A 25,241-nucleotide genomic window follows, 5' to 3' on the forward strand; every position below is an offset into this window, starting at 1 on the left:
TTGAGCCAGAATACACTAACGAAGAGCTTCGTGAAATTGAAGAACGGAGGAGGAGAGAGAGAGAGGCGCAACAGGTAACGTTAGAGGATGAGAGAGGAGGAATGGCTGCTGCAAGGCTGCGTAGCTCTGGAGATTGGTGGTGTACCTGTGAATGCTGTGCCCCAGTGCCCACAGAAGAGGAATGCCTCTGTTGCAAGGAATGGGAGCGGTTGCAGCCTTATTTTCAAGGTCTGGATGTGACCGAGGACCAGACACCTCCACCTGGAGTAGTATCCAGCTGGGCTTTATCTAGAGCTCGCGAGATTTCAGGCACTGTATGTCTGTGGATATTCTCATTTATCCAGGTCAATTCCATTCTGGCAACAATTAAATCGTAGGCACCTGGACTTTGATTTTGTCTAGAAGACGTTTCGCCTCTTATCCAAGCGGCTTCATCAGTTCTCAACGCATAAGTCTGACTAGTCCTCACTAGTCTGACAAACAGTGGAGTAAGACTCAGGTTTTTAACCTCTGTGGAGGTGTACACCCACCACCCTCATAAGACAATACTTCGTTAGTGGAGTTTCACTGGACCATTGTTTGGGTCAGGTGAGTCACACTAGTGAACGACGGTCGTTAGGAGTGGGTGGGGCCACTGGTGAGCAACAGTCGTTAGGCATGATGTGTGGTTACCAGTGAACGACTGTCATTGTGTTTCTTTGAGCCACTTGAGGTTAGTTTCGGGCAGTCTTTGTTGTTCAATCTCTTAGGTACAGCAGCAAGGGCCGCATTGTAAATGGGGGATAGGTGGTGTCTCAGGCCACCTCCCCTGTTTAGAGACGGTTTCGCTATTTTAACGTAGATGGATTCTTTCACCCCTCTTTCGAACCATCTGTCCTCTCTGTCCAAGATTTTCACATTGCTGTCCTCAAAGGAGTGAGCCTTCTCCTTTAGATGTAAATAAACAGCAGAAACTGGACCTGAGGAGTTTGCCCTTCTGTGTTGAGCCATGCACTTGTTTAATGGTTGTTTGGTTTCACCAATGTATGAGTCCTTGCATTCCTCACTGCTTTGGACAGCATATACCAAGTTGCTTTTTTGAGTGTGTGGTACCCTGTCTTTGGGGTGTACCAGTTTTTGCCTGAGTGTGTTACTTGGTTTGAAACACACAGGAATTTGGTGTTGGTTGAAAATTCTCCTGAGTTTCTCAGACACCCCGGACACATAGGGTATGACAATGTTCCTGCGCTTGTTTCCTTCCTCAGCCCTCTCTGAGTTATTGTTCTTGTTGGATCGTTTTGTTCTGTTAAACGTCCAACTAGGATAGCCACAAGTTTCCAACGCTCTCCTCAAATGTTTGTGCTCCCGTACCTTTGCCTGAGTGGTGGTTGGTACATTATCAGCCCTGTGCTGTAAGGTTCTGATAACTCCCAGTTTGTGCTCCAGAGGGTGGTGTGAGTCAAAAAGAAGATATTGGTCTGTGTGTGTGGGTTTCCTATATACCCCAATGTGGAGGCTCCTGTTCTCATCTAAGTGCACATCACAGTCTAAGAAAGGTAGGTGGTTATCATTAACATCTTCTCTAGTGAACTTGATGTTCTTGTCCACTGAGTTGATGTGCTCAGTAAAAGCCTCCAGTTCTTGGGATTTGATCTTCACCCATGTGTCATCCACATATCTGAACCAGTGGCTTGGTGATGTACCCTTGTAAGAGTTCAGTGCCTTTTGCTCTACCCTTTCCATATACAGGTTTGCCACAATGGGGGATACTGGTGACCCCATAGCACAGCCATGCTTCTGTCTGTAAAAAGTACCGTTAAACTGGAAGTATGTGGTGTTAAGGCACAATTCCAGTAACTGGCAAATTTGTTCTGTATTGAGATTTGTTCTGTCCGGTAACGTTCTGTCCTGTGTAAGATGATGCCTCACCGTTTCCACTGCTTCCCCGGTTGGGATGCAAGTGAATAGGGATGTTACATCATATGATACCATGGTTTCATCCAGTTCTAGCTTTAGACCCTGGATTTTTCCTGCAAATTCGTGCGAGTTTTGTATGTGGTGTGGTGTGTTACCCACCAGAGGAGCTAAAATGTTAGCTACATGCTTTGCAATATTGTATGTCACTGAGTTTATGTTACTGACAATGGGTCTGAGTGGGACCCCTTCTTTATGGATCACTGTATGAGATCGCTGCTTGTTCTCGCGATATTTTGGCCGCGCTTTGGAAAGCAGAGCTAGATGGTAAACAAACATGGCAGCACATCGGTAAGGTAAGACAACACGTTTACATGTCATTTTCTATATGTTCTCTGACATTTATCCTAACGATATGAGGCGGTCTTTGTGGAAAAAAAGCTTGTTTAGTGACTAACTTTGCACTTGAAGGGATGCCCATTCATTTACGTTTTAACAGGTCTGACGCTACTATGCGCCCTGGCTGTATCTAGGATAACGGCTAACATGCTAACTATTATTTTTATGTCACTAGTCACTTGAAACAAATTTAGGACGATAGGAAACAGGTTGAAATAAACCAAAATTTCCCTTTAACCTCACCTGTGCACTGTGCCCAACAATGTCCTGAACAAAGCAAAATAAGAAGAATATAAGGAAACAGAGGCAGAAATACAGCGCATCGCACTTCTAGTCGTTCACGTGATAATCGAAAGGAATTACTAGGGAAAATCCTGCATAGAATACCTTTAACGAAAACACTTTGTTTTTTATTTAAAGAAGAAACTTTAAATATATAAAATGCACAAGAATTTTCTTTATATATAATTATATATAATTATGGACACACGTCTTTATCCTTCAAGACATGCGTTTTCAAGAGTGAAATGTACCTATTTACACAAAAATGTGTTTTAAGAGCTTATGTTGTAAAAGATTGAAGCTTTTTGCAAATAATTTACGATCACGATTGCTCAGATGTCGAAAATCAGTGGCAGAACTGACCTGTTTCAGCTGTCCTTCACACTGGAGTTACATTTCCATGCTGGCACTCGATTAAAAGACTCAGAGATGCACACTGCAGTTTGACCAAATAAAATAAAAAATAAATAAACAGGTGGTCGACCTCTGCATGTTTGTGATTCATAAACATAACACACATATTACAGTAAAGTGCTATCTTAAACACAATGATGTTGCCTGACAGGATATATGAGGAGGAGCATGTTGCACCTGAAACTACCGTACATGGCAGGTTCACAATCAACCTGCTAGAAAAGTAACACTGGCGTAATATAGTCAGATATCAAAAAGAAGAACTCATTTGGAATACGTGTTTACAACATTTACAACAGGTTTAGTTACAGTCAGTCTGACGCAGAGGGGTGATCCAAGAGAAAGTAGGAGGGTTAAAGTTGGTACCAGCTGTGTGTGTGTTTGCATGTGAGACACAGGCAAACTTCCAGCCCCCCTTTATAAATCAGGAAGAAATAAAATGACATCGAAACAGGGAAATCAACAGGAAGTCTGGGTGCTGGTATACAGAGAGAGAAAGAGTGTGACTGTGGCACCCCCTGGATGTGGAACACAAGAGCCCCAGACTGGAGCCGAACACATATCCCAGACTGCCTTTGTGCTGCGTGCCCTGTGTGGTGCAACAGTCTTTTACTGTAAAACATGAAGGCAGGATCAGAAACTTTGTTCATCAGTGAATGGGTAGCTGGCTGACTAATTTGTTCTCTTCTTCTGCAGATGGCGATGATAGCGCTCCCCCCGTCACCCATCATTCTCCCTAACTCAGTGCAGTGCTGTTTTGCAAAATAAAGTGGCGCTATACTCGTGTTACATTGGTCGAGGCAAGCGAAATAAAAAAATCGAAGCACTCCAAAATGTCTCTACAAGGGTTGCAAGCAAACATGCAGAATGCAGCCGATACATACATAAACACAAATAAGTATTTAACTATCTATTTATATATATATGTATATCTATATATAAACTCTGCCCTGTGAAAATTATAGAATAGCAGTGCTGCTACCTCACATAATAGCCATTATGTGAACATCCAAGCCTGTTACCCAGGTGTGTTTGTGTTCGGCCTGCTGTTCTCAGCCCGTGTGTGTAGAGTGTATCTTCTTTTTTTGCATTACATCTAAGTCATTGACTCTGCTACATATCCATACTTAATATTGTATACTAGTTCACCTACGACCTATAGCAATAAGAACAACAATAACAATTGCTTTGGTTTTAAAAAATAAAGTTTTTTTTCTTAGTTTGGCATAGAGAGTTTAGAAACTGGCATCGGGATGGCCCTGGGATGAGTCGTGCCACGGATATCTGGTACCTTGGAATGCAGAATATGGCACCCGGCGGATCGCTGTGTCATGGTAGGAGATGTCGAAATGGGATGGCGAGAAATGCTACATGTTCTGGTAACGTAAGTCTACTTCAAGTTGGATTTGCTCGTGGTTTTCTCAACTAAAATACTGATCAGTGTGTGAGAGTATGGACGTAGTGTCAGTGTGTGTATTCATGTGGATGAGATCAGGTATTTGCACCTGTATGTCAAATGTGTCTACCTGCATCTATCTGTGTGTATGTGTATGTGTGTGTATGCCTACCTGTCTTGCACTTCTAATACAGTCGTTGTGTATATACAGTACGTGTGTCCGTGTCTGCATGACTCTGCCTGTGCCCGTGCATGTGCGTGTCTACTGGGTGTCTAGGTGCACGAGGGGCTGGTGGCGCTCTCCAGGGAGGACTGGGAGAGGCGTCTGGTGAGGGGTCCGATGCTGGGATCTGCCAGAGAGGAGGTAGGGAACAGCTTGTACCAGCCGCTGACTGTGGCAGACAGGTCCAAGTCCTCAAGAAGGATCTGGGCCATTCCCATGAAGCACTTGTGGTCCATTCGCCCGTAATCCCCCCACACGATTACCTACAGAGAGGCCCAGAATAAATTATACATATAACACTAAGATATGGTTTGTTTAATTATTTATTGTTTGCCAATGTTAGAAAAGGTTCTAAGAGGTTTCTTTTTTGTGTGTCAACTGGTTTGAAGTGAGTTTGATCACATGCTTATGGCACCAGTCAGGACTTAGTAACATTTGAATCATCAATGCAGTCTCTTTTCTAGTTATCAATTATAAATAAAATATTTGATTACCAAAGTGATTATTTGTACATCAATTACTCACCCAGAGTTCGTCAAATTTGTGAAGAGAACTTTGTTATTTTTGCATGATCATAAGTGCTATATTGTAGGCAACTGGACTTGTTTGCGTTTCTTGAAGACGTTTCACCTCTCATCTGAGGCCATGTTTACAGGAAAGCGATCTGCTGAAAACTGAATTGTTTCTCATTTTTGTTTTGAAAAAAGTTCCGCGTTCAGACGACAACGTTTTGATAACAATTGTCGTGCACACGGATTCACAAAAATGACCAAAACCGCTGTAGTATACATGCCAGGCCAGTAGTTGGCGGTGTGACTTTGTAATCAAACAACACGCGCTTCCTTCTACAGAGCGGTGACGTATAAACAAACAAAACGGCGACCACACGAACGTTTGACTGGACAGACGACAAGGTGGAGTTGCTACAGTAAATCTACACTTTGCTGGAGAAGTGTTGATAAATTCAACAGGGTGAGCAGCACAAACAGAGCTCAGGAGTCCGCCATTGTTTTTGTGATGGTCGATTTTCTTGCGCATGCTTAGTGACTGGAATGCACATGTGTGAAAAGTCTCAGTTTTCAGAGGAACTGCATATTGCAAGTTTACATGACAACAGAGACAGTGCTGTTTCCAAAAAATTGCAATCTGGAACCGGTTTTCAAAATGTTGCGTTTTCAGGCACCCAAAATGACGTTGTCGTGTAAACGATTGGCCAAAACGCAACTAAAGTTTACCGTTTTCGGTTGAAATCATTGTCATATAAACAGGACCTAAGAAGCTCCCTCAGTTCTGACTGACTGGTTCGGAGTCGCAGGCTTTAAACTCTGTGTGAGTGTGAACCCTTACAGAATTGTTGAGGTCACATGTGAGTCCAACAACGGCAAAACCACATTGAAACAATCATTTACAAACTCTCACACAACTCCTGCAGTAAAATCCAAGTCTCATTTATCCAGTTGTATGCTCAGTGCTTCCCAACCAGACAGCGCTTTCAAGCCAGACTCAATTGACAAAAACAGTAATTTTACCAGTGTTCAGTGGGGTAAAATGTATGTTTTTTTTTAATGGAGTCTGGCTTTGAAGAGAGCACACTTTCACTTATACCTCAGCTTTAAATGGTAAGATTTTGTGTTAAACGCACACCCCTTTGACTTCACTTCATTAAGAATTTTCTCTAGTTTTGTATTCTTCGTTTAAATTCAATGTAACATGGGCCGAGTAACTGGTATACAAATGGTCATTTGTGGGGTGAAGTATTCCTGTCATAAACAATACATTAGGATGTTTTCTTATCTTTGATTGTTGCTTACTTTGTCACAAATCTTAAATGTAATGATAAATAAATACCTTCTCATACCTAACTTCCTGTAGGCATTAAAATGTTCTTGCTGAGTGCACCTTGTTTTTAGGGACAAATATAAAATGTTCCGATTCCTTTTATTTAAAGACTACACTCGGGCAGAAAAACACAAATTCACTAATGAAAAAGCCAAGTCCATGTCATGGGACATTTTACTATAAAGTGAGTGACAACGCCACTGTTTCACGAATTTCTAGAAATCTTTTAACAGGTGCGAAAACATATTTTAACGCCTGATAATAATTGGATTCAATCGTGTCATGTGTATTGTGTATAGAAATGTTCAGAAGGAATAAAAAAATGTTGAAGAAATAAAGGAAGGAAGGCAGAGAAATCTCATACCTGTAGGACTTTGCCCTGAGGACTCTCATCAAACAACAGAGCCTGCTGGTAGGTGGGGTCCAGATTCTTCTTCACGACTTTGGTTTTCTTCTTGGCCAGGCACACGCCATTCTCCAGCAAATACACCTTCACGTAAGTCGCTGCATTCAAAGCGACAACATACAACACAGTGAAACTCCTACACAAGCGTACAGATCGGACAAAGGGGCAAAGCCAATTGAATTTTAATGCAGCGGGTGAAGTCGGTTCAGAGTACCTGGTATGTTCTTGGAGCCTGGTTTTGGGATCAACCCTCTGGCCTGGTTGACCTCCACCTCCAGCTGCCCTCCTCTGTCTACCATGCCTACATAGACATCCCCTGTAGAGGACAAACAATTAATCTATAGCAACCCAATAATCAGAACCAACTGAGGCTGTAATAGCCAATATCTACCTGCAGAGGGCGACACAGTGCTGTGAGTCTGTCTTTACAACCAGGTATGGTGGAGCTCTGCTCTGTTGTTTTTCACAAGCAATGACCTTTACATGAAAGATTCATACCTCATGCAAGAATAACCTCATCCGTGCTGAGTGAGTACACGAGTATTGTGCAGTATTCCTAGATGCTGCTGTGCATCTAACAGTTTGTGTGTTAGTATAGTGCTGCAGGTTTGATTCTCTGTCATCCTGCAGTCCAACATTAGATCCTCACATATTACAGCTTTAGTTATCTATGATTGTGTGGTTGATGATACATTAAAAGTGATGCTGTTTTGCCGTTGTTATACACACTTAAATCTTGCTTCTACATGAGTGCAAAGAATCACATGAAATCACAAAGGGAATCTAGATGAGAATGAGATGGACTGAACAGGAAAAGATGGCGCTGTTGGTCGACTTCACTCTTGACTTACCCATGGGGGGTGTAGCTAGTGTTTGCCGGCCTACAATCTGAGCAGGGCCTAGTCCATCCAGGAAGTCACTGAACTGGCTCTCAGGCCCCAGGCGTGTGGTAGGAAAGACAAACCTGAGCGAGAAGAAACAGAATAACGATAAAACGGATGGATACTGAACGTGCACAGATGGGTGGATGACTTGCGGTTCGGATACTCACGTTCCATCGGAGCTGTTTGAGTTGGTGCTGCCATCAGTTGAGTCCTTGCTGCCCTGCCGTGTCACCCGGTTCCTCATTTCCACGGCGATGCCGGTCTCTGTGCTCCGTCGGATGGTGCTGCGAAGCTTCTTCGTCCCACCATCTGAAAAACAGAGGTCAAAGCTCCTGGTTTAAGTGCCCTTACTTCAGCAGGATTATCCTCTAAGCGTAATAATCAGAGGAAGTCTGTCTGATAAGTAAGTCAGGTATTACACAGGGCCAGTACCTACATGAGGGATGTTCTTCCTGTACATTTAGGCGCAAATACGAGAAGATCTGAACCCTACATATCTTGTTCTGCAGATAAAAGTAGATGTTTCCTCAGGCGAGAGGTTCTCATACTGTTCCGTGAATGCTTTCTTTGGTACAGAGTTTTTAAAAACACACCTAAAACAGAGCAAAGATGGATGTGTCTGTCAAACATTTTAAGTCTGTGAGATAAGCTGTACAGGGAAATATCCACTACGTTTGCTTTTTTAAAACGTCTCACCAGAAATAAGGAAAATTCAGTGTAGCCTTGAGAACACCCATCTCTCCACTATTTATTGTGAAACAAGTTCACTCAAGCAAGAAGGCAATCTCACCTAAATTCCACTGGGACGTCCCTGCGCTATTGGAAAATCTCTCCACTTCGCAGGTATTACTACAGCCCATTTTAAACACGTAAAGCCCATTTCACAATGGCTGTTGAGCAGGGGGGCAATAAGCTTCAAAGGGGGACTCCTGAGCCTGACTTGCAAGGTAGAAACACACACAAATTGGCAGCTTGAGCAATGTTGCGAGCGGTGGCGTAGAGAGAAAGTCAGGAGGCTGAGCTGAGAGGGGGGAGAGGCGAAGGTATTTAGGCTTTACAGCTCTGCTGACGCTAGGAGAACAGGAGCGAGCTGGCGAGCTGCTAACCCCACAAGAAGCTTTCAGGGCATCATCCCCTGTAATGACACACTGTATCTCTGTGTGACTTGACATGCTGAGTTCAAAGTACTAAGGCACAGTCAATGTGATTTGGGTTCAGGATGTGACATGTAAGGTTGCACACTCATGCAGTTTTGGCAGACAGCCCTTCCCTTATCCCTGCCATCACTCCTATAGTTTGTTTCCACTATTCTTCTTGCAACATTACCCAGAGTTCCCAGGGTCCAAAGAGGCACTGCAGGCTCACTGATGCACCTCAGGGCAACAAAGACACAAACACACACTGAAGTACTGACATATTTTTAAGTTAAAGTTATCATCGCAGTAATTTTTCAAGCAAAAGTGCCAAATATTCTCTTTATTTTTTTCCAAATGTGAGGAGCTGAAAACATCACCTTGGATTCTGGGAAATTATAACGAGTTAATTAATATTTCCTGACATTTTATATTCCAAAAACTTGGATTGTTCAACAAAATACTGATCAGATTAAAGGAACTGTATGAAAATAATCATACGTTTACAGCCCTAATGAGTGTATTTATCACAGAAGTCATGAATTACATTTATATATATATATATACACACACTGAGTATGTGTATTGGATGCAAATTGGTATTTGGAGTTAAAACATTAGGGTCAGCAGAAATCTGTAAAAGGCAACAAAAAAAAAACAGCAGAATTTTAAAAAATACATCCTCCTCCTGCAGCTCTTCCCTCTCTGTCCTAAGCCCCTCCCACTAGATGAACATGGACATCATTCGTTCAACCCCTCCTTGCCCCTTTCTCTCTTGCTCTCTGTTTATCAGACCTAAAATGAGACAAGAGTTAGCTAGTTAGCCACTCCATGGTCCCTCACTCCCAGTCACTGTGGACTGCTTCGTTGGGAGGAAAGTGGGCAGCAGCCCTGGAGACGGACTTTTGGTCGGCAACTGTGGTGGCTTGCAGGTTTGCGCTAGCTGGATTTGTGGTGCTGCGGCTGCTGGCCCGGCCTCCTCCTGGAGAGGTAGTACAAGGCTTTCCCACACATTAATTTATTTTTCGTTGGCCCAGCATGATTAAAACTTCTGCTGCCACAAAGAAATTTTTTTTTTTTTTTGGAGCTGGACCGTTCATTAAAAGCACTACTGTCGAAGAGCAGAGCACACTCGAGGCACAGACAGAGCAGAAGACTGCTAGGCACATTGACAGTGAACTTCACTGTTCATTCTGCTGGGTCTAAAAGTTTGCATTCACTCACAGCAGCTGCTCCTCTCATCGACTGATCTGATCTGATCAGCTCTAACTGGAAGGACAGACCAATTATCCACCCTGCAAGTCACAAACTGCTGCTGAGGAAAAAAGAAATGATGGAGATCTGCCTGTGCTGCGTTCAGGGACCCACAAGAACCTCTTAATTTAGAGACGGGACACAGAATGATACAAAAGGACACACAGGCTGCTGTCGGTGACTGTTGTCCACCCCTGGAGTCAGCTACTGCCACACATACACTCTTATTCTGTGGAAACACCGTGGTCTGTTGTGGCGGGGAGTGAGGCAAAGGACACATTATAATGCGAGGCACTGGCTAACATTAACATTAACGTGAACTTGATGCCAGAGTCATGAGCTTTAGGCTCCCGTTAGCAGAAGGTTAAAGTATTGGCAACATATTCTCTTCATCCCTTTATTGTCTCTGACTGAATCAGGCTTTCACTGAAGGGACGTGCAAACGTATCTGCATTTGTAAAACAGACAACGGGAACGACCTCTCTGAAATGGTCTTTGATTGTTCAAAGTCTCCGGTCATGGGCTAAATTTTCTAAATCTAAAAAAAAACAAAAAAAAAAAACAAAAAAACACAGAGCTTAAAGATGATGCAGCCTAAATAAAACGGCCTACCCCAGCTGTAAAGGCTGAACCTGATAGTAGGAGGGAGGAAGATGTAAAACAAAAGAGACAAATAAAAAGAAACACTTTCATTTTCCGCGACATCTACAACTGTAAACAATAAAACAATATAAAAACTTCAAATTCCCCAAACTGTTTAACACAATAATCTACAGAGACGCACACACACATTCACACACAAGTGCATGCTGACACTAGATAGCACTAGTGTCTGTGTATTCACACCTCTGTACAACATTTACACTCTCACACACACAGTGTCTGCACGTGAGCAGTCGGGGCAACACGGTGACAGTTTACTCAAACAAGGGGATGAGAAAGCTGCTGTGAGTCGTCGTGTCGGCAAAGCTTGCTTTATAAAGACTTCTACAAAGTCTCCGACTTATTTCCCAGGACTTCCTTTTGACAGGGGCTTTCTATGCTGGCACATTTTTTGAAGTCCTGCAGTAGAGGTTTAAGTTCTTGCAAATGTTTTAAAGCTTTTACAGACGCCTCTAACTTTTCTCCTTCAATGTGTTAATTTGGGGATAAATCACTGGTTAACAAAGCAATAACAAGAAAAGCAGACTAACTTCCTGTGTTTTATTGCTGCACCCGTGCAGCTCATTATGACTGCAGTTGCTGTAGAAACTCGCACATCTCTCCTCTGTAGGAGAACAGATAGATGAATGGTGCAGTCACCAAAGGAGACTTTTAACAAGCGCTTGCTTATTGTTGCCAGTTAAGCGCACACCCAGGTACAGCCGTCCCACTTCATTAGACTAAGCAACTCCAAGCTCATTAAGCATCCTCGCCGTGCCCATCTCATCTCTATGACAACCGCAGACACCCCGCATCATCACCATCACTACAGAGATAAACAGATAGCAAACAAAGCCACTTGATGAGACTTTGGGGGGCTGAAAGGAGGAGATTTAACACAAGAGGAGCGAGGGCTTTGAGAGGGGGATCAAGATTGAAACAGAAGAGAGAGGACAAATAGATGCAAGCGTCGAGGAGAAACGGGTGAAGAGGAAGATGAGAATGATGGGGTCCCACGGGTGCAGAAATGAGGAGAGGGGTGCTGCCTTCTGCCGCCTTCTATTTATAACCCTGCAGTCAAGAGTATTTCTAACACACAGTGCATGTGTGTGTGAGAGAAAGAGTGTGTATGTTTGCAGCATCACAGCCAGACAAACTCCATGCTCTCCTGCTGCCATGACAACCTCCGCCCTCGGATCTGGACCTAGACAATGCCACCTGAGACAAATGGCGCCATGGCGACAGGCTCGTCTCCGGTCTCCTTTTTTTTTGTATTTTATAAATTTAATTTCTCGAGGCAACATGTCACCAAACTCCTGCACTTTTGACTGAAACACAAACTAACACCATCACTGCAACAGTAACCTGAAACCCGTCTGGCTCGTTATTGAACCACACAGGCCCGCTGCTCAAGAAGAGTTACGGCTACAAGTGTGTGTGATCTAACTGTCATGATGGTTAAATGTGTTTATAATGATGGTGAATCTGTCACAATACTTTAAGTGGGTCAGTGTGGGTCATCCCCCAACTGTGAACCCATCTTTGAGCTATCAAGTAGTTATTCATTTAACTTTATATCCACACTTGTTACTCATTTGTCCACCCCTCCTCTCTACACCTTGGTGTGAAGCAGTGATCTCTTCCTTCCTATTTAATCCCCTCCTCCTCGTCTGCGCTTTCCCTCCATTCGTTTCCATGGCAATGCCGTCTGCATTGCACCAAGAGCCCCGGCTGGCGTGTTCGCTCATAAGCCTTTCCCCTCTCTCTGTGTCTTTACTCGCTCGTATTGTCCTCTCCATGAGTCTCCTTAATCAGCCACCACTTCTCTTTCTCTCCCTGCCTTCAAATCCAATCTCCCATCACCCTTTCTTTCATTTATTAAAGCTCTTTGTTAGCTTGCTGTCATTTTTTTGTTATCCTTGCTCCCCCCTTTTCCTATACATACCCGCTGACATGCACTGATTCCTTTGTTTGCTTTATGTGCATTCTCAAATCACTCTCTTTTCTTATAGTTCTGGCCGCAGTCCGTCTTTGTCACACAACTTCTGTCTCTTCTCCCAGTCCATCCCATGTAAATTATTCAGTGTATTTCCTCCTCTCCCTCTGCTGAACTAACTTTGTTATACAGTGTTAACATCAAACGCACACACATCCTGGAAGGAGTAATTAGAGGTGGTTTGACATATATGCCGTTTGAGCAGCTAAAATAACAACATTACATAAGCTGTTGTGCTTTACCGTGCCAGAGGAAGGGGGGTTCTTGTTCTTTGTGCGCTACAAGGCTATTAAAAGTGTCTCCTGTTGGCTTCACTATGATGAGCAATACCTCAGTCCCTGAAGACACTCTCATGACTCTCACAGAAATGTGAGGGGAGCGATCACACGCACAAAACTTTCGCTGCATGTCTAAAAACCTGAGGCATTCTTTGAAACTACTTATGCGAGCCACATGTTTGATAGTCATGATAAGACAAGATCAAGTGACAGGGAGGAAGATTAGGATGAGAGGAGGACAGAAGTGATCAGGATGGAAAGAATTAATAGCTTCAGTGGAGAGAATTAATAGCGGGGGGGGGGGGATAAAGAAAGGTGGGATTACTGAAAACGCCAACAATGCAGAAAAGAGCCACACACTGCGAGTGCACGCTCAGTAGATCATTAAAGCTGCTCTGACATTTGGAGAGAACACTGATGAAGCCTTTCTCATTATATGTTGTAATATAGAATGCTGTTTTTAGACTCCCTGGCTGCGCTGACATGCCTATTGGATGCACTGGTGACGGCAACGATCCACCATGCATAGCAACAGTAACCAGGCATGAGTGTTGGAGATGAAAGATCTGTTGTGGTTATCTTTACCGCTGGACGCCTGCTAAATTTGGACAAAAGGAGGATTCAAGGTAGAAGAAGTAGGACAACGGCTTATAAATCAGTGATTCAGAGCCGTATCCACGTATCATACAGTTACATAAGAGCATAGCCTGTGATTCAGTGATTCACTGTGTATACAGACAGATAGATAGACAGATAGAGATAGAGATAGGTAGAGTATAACTATATGTATAGCATAACTATAGAATTATAGTATAAAAATAGATACTAAACTTCTCTACAATAATCTTACAAAGCATCATGTAACTTTAAACAGATTATAGCACTTTATATGGCAGGTACAAGGAATTACATGCATCATATTGACAAATTAAAACTCATGCATATGGATTTTAACCCTCCAAGACGTTCCTGGTTAAAACACAATATAACCCTGTTAACCAACGAGTGTGACCAGCTGCTTTGCTCATCAACAGCCTGAGGAAACTCATTTATATTACAAATAGAAAGTAATGCCTCCAGTTCAGCTGGCAGGACATCACCTTTTACTAGGGACGCACCACTTTCAAAATTCTGGGCCAATACTGCTACAGATGTTTAAAATAACACTCTACTAATACTGATGTTTTTATATTGTTGTGTATTTTATATTTGTTATTTATCCCCCCTTTTGTGCCAAACAAAGACAGCTACACTATAAAAAACTGAACTGTTCTAAAGTAATTAAGCCCTTTATTACACTATCTTTGAATTAGTACAAATTCAATCATACAAATTTACAAAACATACAAAATTCAATATAAACTTTCACATGAAAAATATCTTTAAACAATAATTTTTAAGATAAGATCACATTAAACACATCATGAGATCATTCTAATTTATCTTCATAAATCTTCTTCTTTTACTGAGTAGTACTTTAACGCATCATACCGCAACTCAGTGCAACCTCTGTCAGCATTTAGTCGTGGCCAATAGCTGCTTAAGCTGGATTTAAACCAACAGCGTAGGCCCTGTGTCGAGGTGTAGCCTACGCCGTAGCCTACGCCATAGTTTTCCAGCGTAGTTTGGTTTGGCTGAACACGTTTTTGCAGTTGCTTCTGTGCTACTACCTCGGTGTGGTGTCTTGTTAGATGAGTTCTCAAGTTTGTCGCGTTCCCACAATATTTCATGGCAGCGAGACAAAGCTTGCAAACGCCATTTTCTTTATCCAACTCATTGCTTTTACTCCCCTTTTTGACTTGGAATCCAAAGTGTTTCCACGCGCTGCCTCTACTATAACAATGTGCTGCGCCGCACAGCAGTGGCTCTTCCGCGCCATCTACTGGAGTGGAGGCACGGAGGTCCTACTGTATTCACAGTGCATCTAAATTAAACATGAATCAATATTTTCACAAAAAAATCGATATTAGGAGCTGAAAAATCGATATTATATTGGGCGGCCGAGTATCGCGATATATTGCCATATCGATATTTTTCACACCCCTAGTGTGTGATTTATCCTGGTTTCATATGAGTAGATGAAAGTCCGCTAGCCATTAGGCTAATTTATGCAATTTCAAATGTCACAGGCTTATGCTAATAACGTTAGCATGTTGTATCACAGAAACCCCACTGCCAGCTAGTGTTTTGGAGGTGTACCACACACACAGACACACCATCGCACAACTATAAATGCTCACCACAGAGTGGGCCACGTGCATAGGTTTTGTCTAGAGCCAACAAATAAATCCTGCTTTAGGGCTAACGTTAACTAGCTCTCCTCCTGCTGGTTTTAACACAGATTTTTTGTCCACTATGTAGTATTATAAAGGAAACAATAAGGTGCGTCTTCCTACGCAATGATCTTGAGTTTACTGCACCCTTTGTCCCAAGGTGTCCCGGGGGAGATCTTTGTTTGTCCCAAATACATTCACTATTGTTGCTGGTGATGTGACGCCGGCTGCTACAAGCCAACTCGTCACACAACAGTGAAATCACAGAGCTTTCATTGTATTCCTCTTGTACCTGCTCATTAATCTAAGTTTGTGGCCGTTTATCTTGAGCCCTGCTTTTTTCCTTGTACAAAAATGATGTGACACAACAGAAAGCATCAACCCCTGCCATCTGTGAATGTCATCTTGTCTGCCGTTGACAGTAAACAAGGCAAATACTGGCCAATACCTCAGCACGTGATCAGTAAATCAGTGAATCCCTACTTTTTACACATAAAAGGGAAATTTGCCACCTTTTATGTGGATGTCCAATCAGTGATGATTGCAATTGAAGCAATAAATTCCTCAGTGTGTGCTATCAGGAGTGAGGATTAAAACTTCAATGCACAGTAACACACACACAGACTCCCCTGGCATCTGCTATGGTATCCAACAAAACCTGCCCATGCTGAAATGCATCACAGCTGAATGATTCAGTTTATGTTGGCATCGGAGGGCAGTTTGAGCACAGGCACCACCAGTCGGTGTTTACTTTCAGCAGCTCAGGTTCTGGATGGTCTCCACCGGCCATACTGTATGCTCTCGCAGACGCAGTTTCGGCCTCTCCAGTGCATTTCCTCTGCTGTACACTGGCTTGAAAAAATACAGCTGAATATCTGAGTCATCCACTGTAAAATGTATCTTTGTCCATGACATCCTCTGCACTGTAAATCAAATATGACCAAACCACATCCATACAGTCCTGATGAAACAGGTTAACTAAGTTTTTGAGATGGAGCCAGCACGCGGTTAGCATAGCTTAGCATAAAGACTGTAACCAAAGGGAAACAGTTAGCCTGACTGCCGAAAGATAAAAAATATCAACTACCAGCTCCTCCTTGTGGTGAAGAGGGAGCTGAGCCAGAAGGCAAATCTTTCGATGTACTGGTCCGTCTACGTCCCAACCCTCACCTATGGTCATGAGCTCTGGGTAGTGACCAAAAAATGAGATCATGGATAGAAGCAGCCAAAATGAGTTTCCTCCATGGGGTGGCTGGGCTCAGCCTTAGAGATAGGGTAAGGAGCTCGGACATCAGGAGGGACCTCGGAGTAGAGCCGCTGCTCCTTTGTGTTGAAAGGAGTCAGTTGGGGTGGTTCAGGCATCTGATCAGGATGTTCCTGGGCGCCTCCAGATGGAGGTGTTTCAGGCACATCCCACTGGTAGGAGGCCCCGGGGCAGACCCAGAACACGCTGGAGGGATTACATGTCTCATCTGGCCTTGGAACGCCTTTTCCCTTGTCTCAAATTAAATGTGTTTTGAATAAGTTATTGGTTTGATGCCTGTATTAAAGTCTGTGGTTAACACAAGCTTAAGCAACTTTCATGTTTTGTTCTGCGACATAAAATACGTCAATGAATACCCGACTCGGTTGCTAACAAGTGACTACATGAGGCTACAGGACGTAATCATGCCAAAAACAGCTTTAAAGCCTTGTTGTGTGAGTGATGTTAAAGTCATTCAACTGCAGTGAAGTTCGTTCATTAGCTTTTTATGTCTACTGATTGCATGTACAAGTATCATAAACGTTTGTTTGGCACAAAGCTTATTTTCTGCAATAATCCAAAATTCAATGGGAAAATCTCATTGGATTTTGCTCATGTTATACTCTATATGCTAATATAAAGTAATGCAAAGAGTTTAAGGAACCTTTTTATGTACTTATGTATGTGTGCAATCATGCAGCTGCGCTTTCTTCCCCGGCTGCCTTGTGTGTGTTTGTGCCCTTCTTAAAACCTTGCTCTCTAAAATGCAACCTTTATGGGACGCTGCCAGCAGTATACTTCTCTAAGACAGTTATTTAACTCTAACAGAGCATGCAAAAACAAATAACTGTGGCGGGAGTTAAGTGTAGCTTAGTATGCAAAGTGTTTGTCAGTCTTTAATGATAATGCATGGGAGTTAAACAAAACTAATCTGCTGTGTTATCTTTGTGTGTGTGCGCTGTCAGTGTGTGTGAGAGTCACATAAACAGCTCAGGCAGGGACAGAAGCCAGGGAGTGGTCATCGAGAGGCGATTAGCCTTTCTCAGCACCATGTTGCATAGGAAATGATTTCTTGAAATCTAAAACCTTCATGTACAGCAGGATGTCTGTCAGTGAGTTAATATGCCACACGGGCTCCTGTCTAATGACAATTAATTACAATGAGGAAAAGAGTAATCTAATTCAGATGTAATTTCCTCTTGATTACTCAACCCGGCGGCTGATGGGCGAATGATGCAACATGGCTGAGCGATTCAAATGAACGAAGCAGATAAGAAGGAGCAGATGACATCAGATGGCTGGAAACTAACAAAAACATTTTATATTTTACAAAATCTACCATTAAGCACTGAACATATTTTTCTGTTAACATAGCAGGCGAGACAAAGACAGCTCAGGATAATATCTGGTACACTGTGAAAAAAAAAAAGTTAATCTCTGTCTTATTAAGTCAAAAAATCGAAATCCTGCCACTGAGGTATTTCCATTTCCGTCTGATCTAATTTATCTATTTTTCAGGTAACTGTCGGCAGAATAATGAAGCCAATTACACTTTCCAAAAGAAAATTACACTTAGGTCAAGAGAATCCCCCAGACAAATCAAAGCATATTGAGCAGAAGGGAAATTATCTGACCATCTTGGCAGATTTGTGCTCTCTGATTTAGGAGCAAATCACATTTCTAATTCTCAAAAACCAAACAACATCTCTTAGTCGATGCTTCCTGCAGTGCAGCAGCAGCCTCCCTGTGCCATGACACAGATTTAGAAACCAACCTGTATGTTTGCATTGGCTGAGAAAGAACTATAAGTGTGTGTGTGTGTGTGTGTGTGTGTGTGTGTGTGTGTGTGTGTTGCTCCTATGCACCAAAAGCAGCTCTCCAGTCCACCTTTTTTTTTTTTTTTACAGCACCATACGGCAGACGGCAGCAGGCTTATGTATGGTCTGAATACATGTGTTTACAGCACTCTGTGTCGAGAGGAGTGGTAATGACACCCTGATTATAGGTCTTTTACGCCCAGACATTCATACATAGGCTACACATACACACAACATGGTGACTCACCACACACTTTTGAGTTCTGTGACACACACTGCAACTTATTGCCTGTTAAAGCCTTGCAGGGGAGCCAATAAGTGCTCTTAGTCATTTTCGACGCGGGTTGCTAAAGCCGAGAGCTCTTACTCTATTAGTGCAGTTTGCCAGATCAGCTAAAAGCCCCCAGCGTATGAGAAATGACACCTCAGCTGGCTCGGCTGTGTGAAAACCCTGACATGATGTAGTATAAGAAAAAAATGGCAATTCAATGATCTCCGACGAAGCACAAGCTTTGAGTTGAGAGATGCATTACTGTTGAAGCTTATTTGGTTCTTTGCAGACAGTAATTTAAACAGGGATGAACTGTTTGTGAAATTCTTGGCCGATACCTATGTTTAAAATATAACCTTTAAACAACTTTTTCCACATAAAAAACATTCTTTAAATAACTTCTTCAAAGATTTATGATATCATAATTGCCTCTCTAATGTCTATTTTATATTGCTGTGAAAACAGTACGAAATTTCTCCTTCAAACAACTGTATTTATTCAAGATAAGATGTGAACACCTCATGACAACATTCTAATTTACCTTTGTCTAATAGCCTACTCATTTTTATTGAAGAGACCTTGAATGCATCATAATATAACTCAATGAAACATCGGTCAGTAGACAGCCGTCATTAACTTGCTCTCCTGGCAATAACGTGCATACCCTGACATCTCGATAATGAGTTTACTGTGTTCTTTTGTCCCAGTGGCATCCTGGGTAAGATCTCTGTTCATCCTAAACACTCTTCATTGTCCCCAGGATGCGGCGGTTAGTTTTGAGCCCTGCTTTTTAGCCTGCGCAAAACTGATGATACAATGAAAAAACACTGGTCACTGGCATCTAGGGGTGGAAATCACCATTTGATATAATCATGATACCGACGTCACAATACAATATTGTTGCGATTTTGAATTTGTTGCGATATGCAGAGTATTGCGATACAATACATCACAATATATTGCGATTTATTTCCTTTTTTCAACTGTAACTTTTGTCCCCAAAGGAAAACTTTGTCAACATCTGTTTTATCTAAAAAGATAACATTTTCAGTCTGTTTATCTCACTTCAACCATTTTTTTTTGCAGCAGCAAAATCTACCTAGTGGACCAACAAAGCAATTGATTATGTTATTCTAGTAGGCTACCTAAAGTTTAATTTGTATTTGTAACATTAACAATTCATTGGCACTGATGATACGATATTGCCTCACAAAAATATCGCAATACTATACTGTATGGAGTTTTCCTCCCACCCCTAATGAATGCTATCTTATTTACCAATAGGCCAACAGAAGTCAACAAGGCGAATATCAGCCGATAAAAATCTTTAAATTAAAGCCACAGTCAGAAGCAGGTTAGGTTTAGCTTAGCACACACACCAGGAGCAGGTGGAAACAGCTACAGTGGCTCTGTGCAAAAGTCAAAAAAAATATCTGCTAACCAGCATCTCGAAAGCTCACTGTTTAACATGTTATATTTCGTTTGTTACATACAAAAGCCACAGTGTAAAACAAAATGTGGTTTTGCGGGGAGTTCTGTTGTGGGGGATTCTATTTCTTGGCCAGGTGAAGAAAAGTAGGCTACATAAAATATGTGGATCTTGATCCTGGTGTTGCAGAGACCACTCACATGTGGGGAACTATGCCTGGCAAGCTGACCGCTAACACGCTAGCCTTCTGGGACATGCTAGGGCTAGGACATAATTTCATTAATTGAGAGTTTTAATAAAGATGGGAACAAAATCTCTTGGCGGTAATGAGCTTGCTAATTGTTAATTAGTCGGAGTACAAATGGCAGTTCCTGCAACTTCTTTCAACTTTTCCTATTTTAAGCGCTGGTGTGGCCAGGCCTTTACTTTCTGAATTGTCTGCTGGTTGCCTGGCATCCTCACAGTGACAACCAGACTCCAGGTAGTTGTGGTAGGTGCATTTTGTTATGTTTGGACATAGCCTGGCTAACTGCCCCCCCCCCCCCCTCCACTCCAATTAATTCATCTAATTACTTGTTTATTTGACAAGAACGAATGCACAAGACATTGATTCACATGTAAAACACCAAGTAGATGCAATGCATGCAGGTGTCTAGCCATAGCTAATTTGCCATCTGTCCCTGGTTTGGCTTTTAGAATTAGTGTAGTGTAAGACTACTGAGCATGGAGTAATTCAATATAACACAACATATACAGCAGAATACGGGCAAATAAGTCAAAGAGGAGACTACAATAAGACCAGAGACAAAAAACAATCAACAATGACTATAAGAATGAGGTCTGTGTGTGTCCATGTCCACACATGTATGTCCATGCATCATGCTTAGTGCACATGGGTGTGCATTGATATGTGTGATCAATGACTGTGGCCTGCACAATTGATCACAGGCTTACTTCAGTTCAGCCATTGTTAAGCTAACTGCTGCGGTTTCTTCATATTTGCTGGTACCAATCCTCTCATGTGACTCTCACCAAGAAAACCATAAGTATATTTTCCAAAATGGCAACTTATCCCTTTATATAAATGCTGTTTAGCACTTTCTTGAGAGGCAGTGTTTTCATATGCATAAGCTATTTATAGATGCACACATTCCTATGCACACTATAGCAGGTATACAGACATAAAGAAAGACAGATTCACAGTCGATTGGTTCACCAATCTGTCTGGCTAAGAATAGAGCACGGAGTATGGAGGAGTCTGTGGGAGAGATTGGGAAAACATGATAGACGCTGTGACTGAAAGTGAGAGCAAAAAAGATGGAGATGAAGGGATGAGAGATAGAGGAGAGGGAAAATTAAGATGTCAGTGAGCTGGAGGAAACACAAAGACAACGACGAGGGAGTGCTGCTAGCCGAGAGATGAGAAACAGAGAAGGGAGAGAAAGTGATCGCCGGTAAGCTTAGCTGGTGTTTGGTAACCTCTAAAAGCACCAGTGGGGAGGAGAAAGCTTTTACAGCCACGAGTGAGGTTTCAGTTTGTATGTGTCAGGAGAGCCAGTGACTCAATATGCTTCAAAAGAAAAACGAGGTGGTGGAGCGAGAGGGGGGTTGAGGGAGACAACAGAGCAGCAGTCTCACCTGAAATAGCAGCTCAATAGACTCAAGGAGGATTTTTCCATTAGTCATAGAGAATATGAATAGCTATCAAGTGTAGTCATCCTGTAAAATAGTTATTATGAAAGCGCGGTTACCACAGGTCAGATGCTGCAGTGATTCAACTTCCACTGTTCCTATTCTGAGAATTCACAGCTTTGTACCCACTGTTGCTCATTTTGTTCACAAGCCTTTTCTGAGCCGTCTTGATATGTAAGAATTTCTCTTTAGGGGTGAATTTTCCCTCGAAGGATCTGATCACCGTAAGCTCTCCAAAATATCTCTGCCAAAATTCCTACAGTGTGTTTCCTAGCTGTGACTCAGAAACAGAGCTAGAAGTAGGGCATGAGTGAGTCACCCCGAAAACACCCTGAGCACTAAAATGCCAGGTCTATTCTCTGGTGTAGGAGACCACGTAGAGGCTGCTTTTAACCTGTGGACATACTACTGTAATCTGTGGTCTTTTATTGCGTTATTGTTGGGGTTCTTTCTCCTGCCAAATCATCCCTCATTATGCTTAAATATCACAAAGCTGCTCAATCATTACAATTAGGATTATTGAGATATGGCAACTTCCTGGTCGGACGTGCACGATACACAACATCTTCAGTAATGAGGCAGAAAATAAGCTGCAGCTGTAAATCTGAGTATTACAGGGGACAAAGACCTTCAGCCACAGTATATAACATGTCATGACAATGAATAAAGGGAAGCTCTGCACACACATGGTACAGGACTTTATCTAGAAGAGATTACCCAACACTTTTTACTTATTTGGGATAGAAACAGAGACTCTTCAGCTATCTCCCATCTGCATCACATCATCCTGTTCTGTGGAGCTATCTCGATGTGGGGGAGCACAATGTTCACTTTGCAAGTATTTAGGAAACTACAAAGACTTTTTTATGTACACTGTAGTTCAGGCAAACTGATCGAAGCAGAGCTATAGCTAAACATTGTCCTATCAACAGAGTTCCGCACAGTATCAGCACTGCTTTGCTTATCAGTAATAATAACCAGAACTGCAGGCTAACTTGAGCTAAGGACAGAAAACGGAAATGCCCGCTGGATGCTAAGGTGTACTAAAGCTAGTCATACAGTACAGGCCAAAAGTTTGGACACACCTTCTCATTCAATGCGTTTTCTTTATTTTCATGACTATTTACATTGTAGATTCTCACTGAAGGCATCAAAACTATGAATGAACACATGTGGAGTTATGTACTTAACAAAAAAAGGTGAAATAACTGAAAACATGTTTTATATTCTAGTTTCTTCAAAATAGCCACCCTTTGCTCTGATTACTGCTTTGCACACTCTTGGCATTCTCTCAATGAGCTTCAAGAGGTAGTCACCTGAAATGGTTTCCACTTCACAGGTGTGCCTTATCAGGGTTAATTAGTGGAATTTCTTGCTTTATCAATGGGGTTGGGACCATCAGTTGTGTTGTGCAGAAGAAGAACACAGCCGACAGCCCTATTGGACAACTGTTAAAATTCATATTCTGGCAAGAACCAATCAGCTAACTAAAGAAAAATGAGTGGCCATCATTACTTTAAGAAATGAAGGTCAGTCAGTCCGGAAAATTGCAAAAACTTTAAATGTGTCCCCAAGTGGAGTCGCAAAAACCATCAAGCGCTACAACGAAACTGGCACACATGAGGACCGACCCAGGAAAGGAAGACCAAGAGTCACCTCTGCTTCTGAGGATAAGTTCATCCGAGTCACCAGCCTCAGAAATCGCAAGTTAACAGCAGCTCAGATCAGAGACCAGATGAATGCCACACAGAGTTCTAGCAGCAGACCCATCTCTAGAACAACTGTTAAGAGGAGACTGCGCCAATCAGGCCTTCATGGTCAAATAGCTGCTAGGAAACCACTGCTAAGGAAAGGCAACAAGCAGAAGAGATTTGTTTGGGCCAAGAAACACAAGGAATGGACATTAGACCAGTGGAAATCTGTGCTTTGGTCTGATGAGTCCAAATTTGAGATCTTTGGTTCCAACCGCCGTGTCTTTGTGAGATGCAGAAAAGGTGAACGGATGGATTCCACATGCCTGGTTCCCACTGTGAAGCATGGAGGAGGAGGTGTGATGGTGTGGGGGTGTTTTGCTGGTGACACTGTTGGGGATTTATTCAAAATTGAAGGCACACTGAACCAGCATGGCTACCACAGCATCCTGCAGCGACATGCCATCCCATCCGGTTTGCGTTTAGTTGGACGGTCATTTATTTTTCAACAGGACAATGACCCCAAACACACCTCCAGGCTGTGTAAGGGCTATTTGACCAAGAAGGAGAGTGATGGAGTGCTGCGGCAGATGACCTGGCCTCCACAGTCACCGGACATGAACCCAATTGAGATGGTTTGGGGTGAGCTGGACTGCAGAGTGAAGGCAAAGGGGCCAACAAGTGCTAAACACCTCTGGGAACTCCTTCAAGACTGTTGGAAAACCATTTCAGGTGACTACCTCTTGAAGCTCATGGAGAGAATGCCAAGAGTGTGCAAAGCAGTAATCAGAGCAAAGGGTGGCTATTTTGAAGAAACTAGAATATAAAACATGTTTTCAGTTATTTCACCTTTTTTTGTTAAGTACATAACTCCACATGTGTTCATTCATAGTTTTGATGCCTTCAGTGAGAATCTACAATGTAAATAGTCATGAAAATAAAGAAAACGCATTGAATGAGAAGGTGTGTCCAAACTTTTGGCCTGTACTGTATATCAAGATTTATGTTGTGAGCATACGGTTTCCAAAGCAGTTTAGGAGGACTTTCTATAGTTGTGACAGCTTCAATGAATCTGGGGGTCTACAGTGGAACGGTGGAATTAAAATTTCCGAGTCCATCGCTTGATGTCATGGGGCCCAGAAACACTTTCCCATAGACGTACATTGGGAAAAAGACATGGATAAATCAGTGGATACGAAATGACTCGTTTTACTTCCAGATTTTGATCCATTAGGTCCGATAACATTTGGAGAGTCTAGAAGACCAACACGATAACATACTTCTATCCTCATCAAAGTTAGCGCAGTGCTAAACTGGAAGTCTCCAGTGCACTTTGTCTATGGGCTAAGTGATGCAGAAGCAGCGCCGTTCATCTGGGTGATTCTATATAAAGCAGTTGAATGTTTTTGGCTCTGTGCGTCACTAAGCACCTTTTATAGTAATGAACAAGGTCCTGCTTCCAACGCTGTTTCCAGCACTGCGTGGATCATTGCCCCCTCCGGGTTGGAAGAGAGTTACTGCCTCAAGCAAGGGAGTTCAAGTATCTCAGGGTCTTGTTTATGAATCAGGGTAGAACGGAGCTCGAGATGGATCGGCGGTTTGGTGTGGCTTGATGCAGCGATGCAGGCGCTGCGCCGGACCATAATGGTGAAAAGGGAGTTGAGCCGGAAGGTAAAGGTTTTGATTTACTGGTCAATCTACGTCCCAACCCTCACCTATGGTCATGAACTCTGGGTAGTGACCAAAAGAATGAGATCGCGGATCCAAGCAGTCCAAATGAGTTTCT

At 42.6% G+C, this 25,241-nt stretch overlaps 1 protein-coding gene across 1 annotated transcript in view; it reads right to left on the reverse strand.

The window, feature by feature from the left end:
* Window positions 1-1,861: 1,861 nt before the first annotated feature.
* rims3 (regulating synaptic membrane exocytosis 3) overlaps window positions 1,862-25,241 on the reverse strand; it is a 51,978-nt gene continuing 28,598 nt past the window's right edge. The window contains exons 3-7 of the mRNA XM_033636305.2: window positions 7,904-8,045; window positions 7,704-7,816; window positions 7,067-7,168; window positions 6,811-6,950; window positions 1,862-4,870 (exon numbers count right to left, since the gene is read on the reverse strand). Coding sequence (XP_033492196.2) covers window positions 4,658-4,870; window positions 6,811-6,950; window positions 7,067-7,168; window positions 7,704-7,816; window positions 7,904-8,045 — 710 coding nt within the window. The 3' untranslated portion in view covers window positions 1,862-4,657. The remainder of the gene's footprint in view (window positions 4,871-6,810; window positions 6,951-7,066; window positions 7,169-7,703; window positions 7,817-7,903; window positions 8,046-25,241) is intronic.

This window comes from Epinephelus lanceolatus, chromosome 16 (genome assembly GCF_041903045.1).
Source record: "Epinephelus lanceolatus isolate andai-2023 chromosome 16, ASM4190304v1, whole genome shotgun sequence".
Lineage (NCBI taxonomy): Eukaryota > Metazoa > Chordata > Actinopteri > Perciformes > Serranidae > Epinephelus > Epinephelus lanceolatus.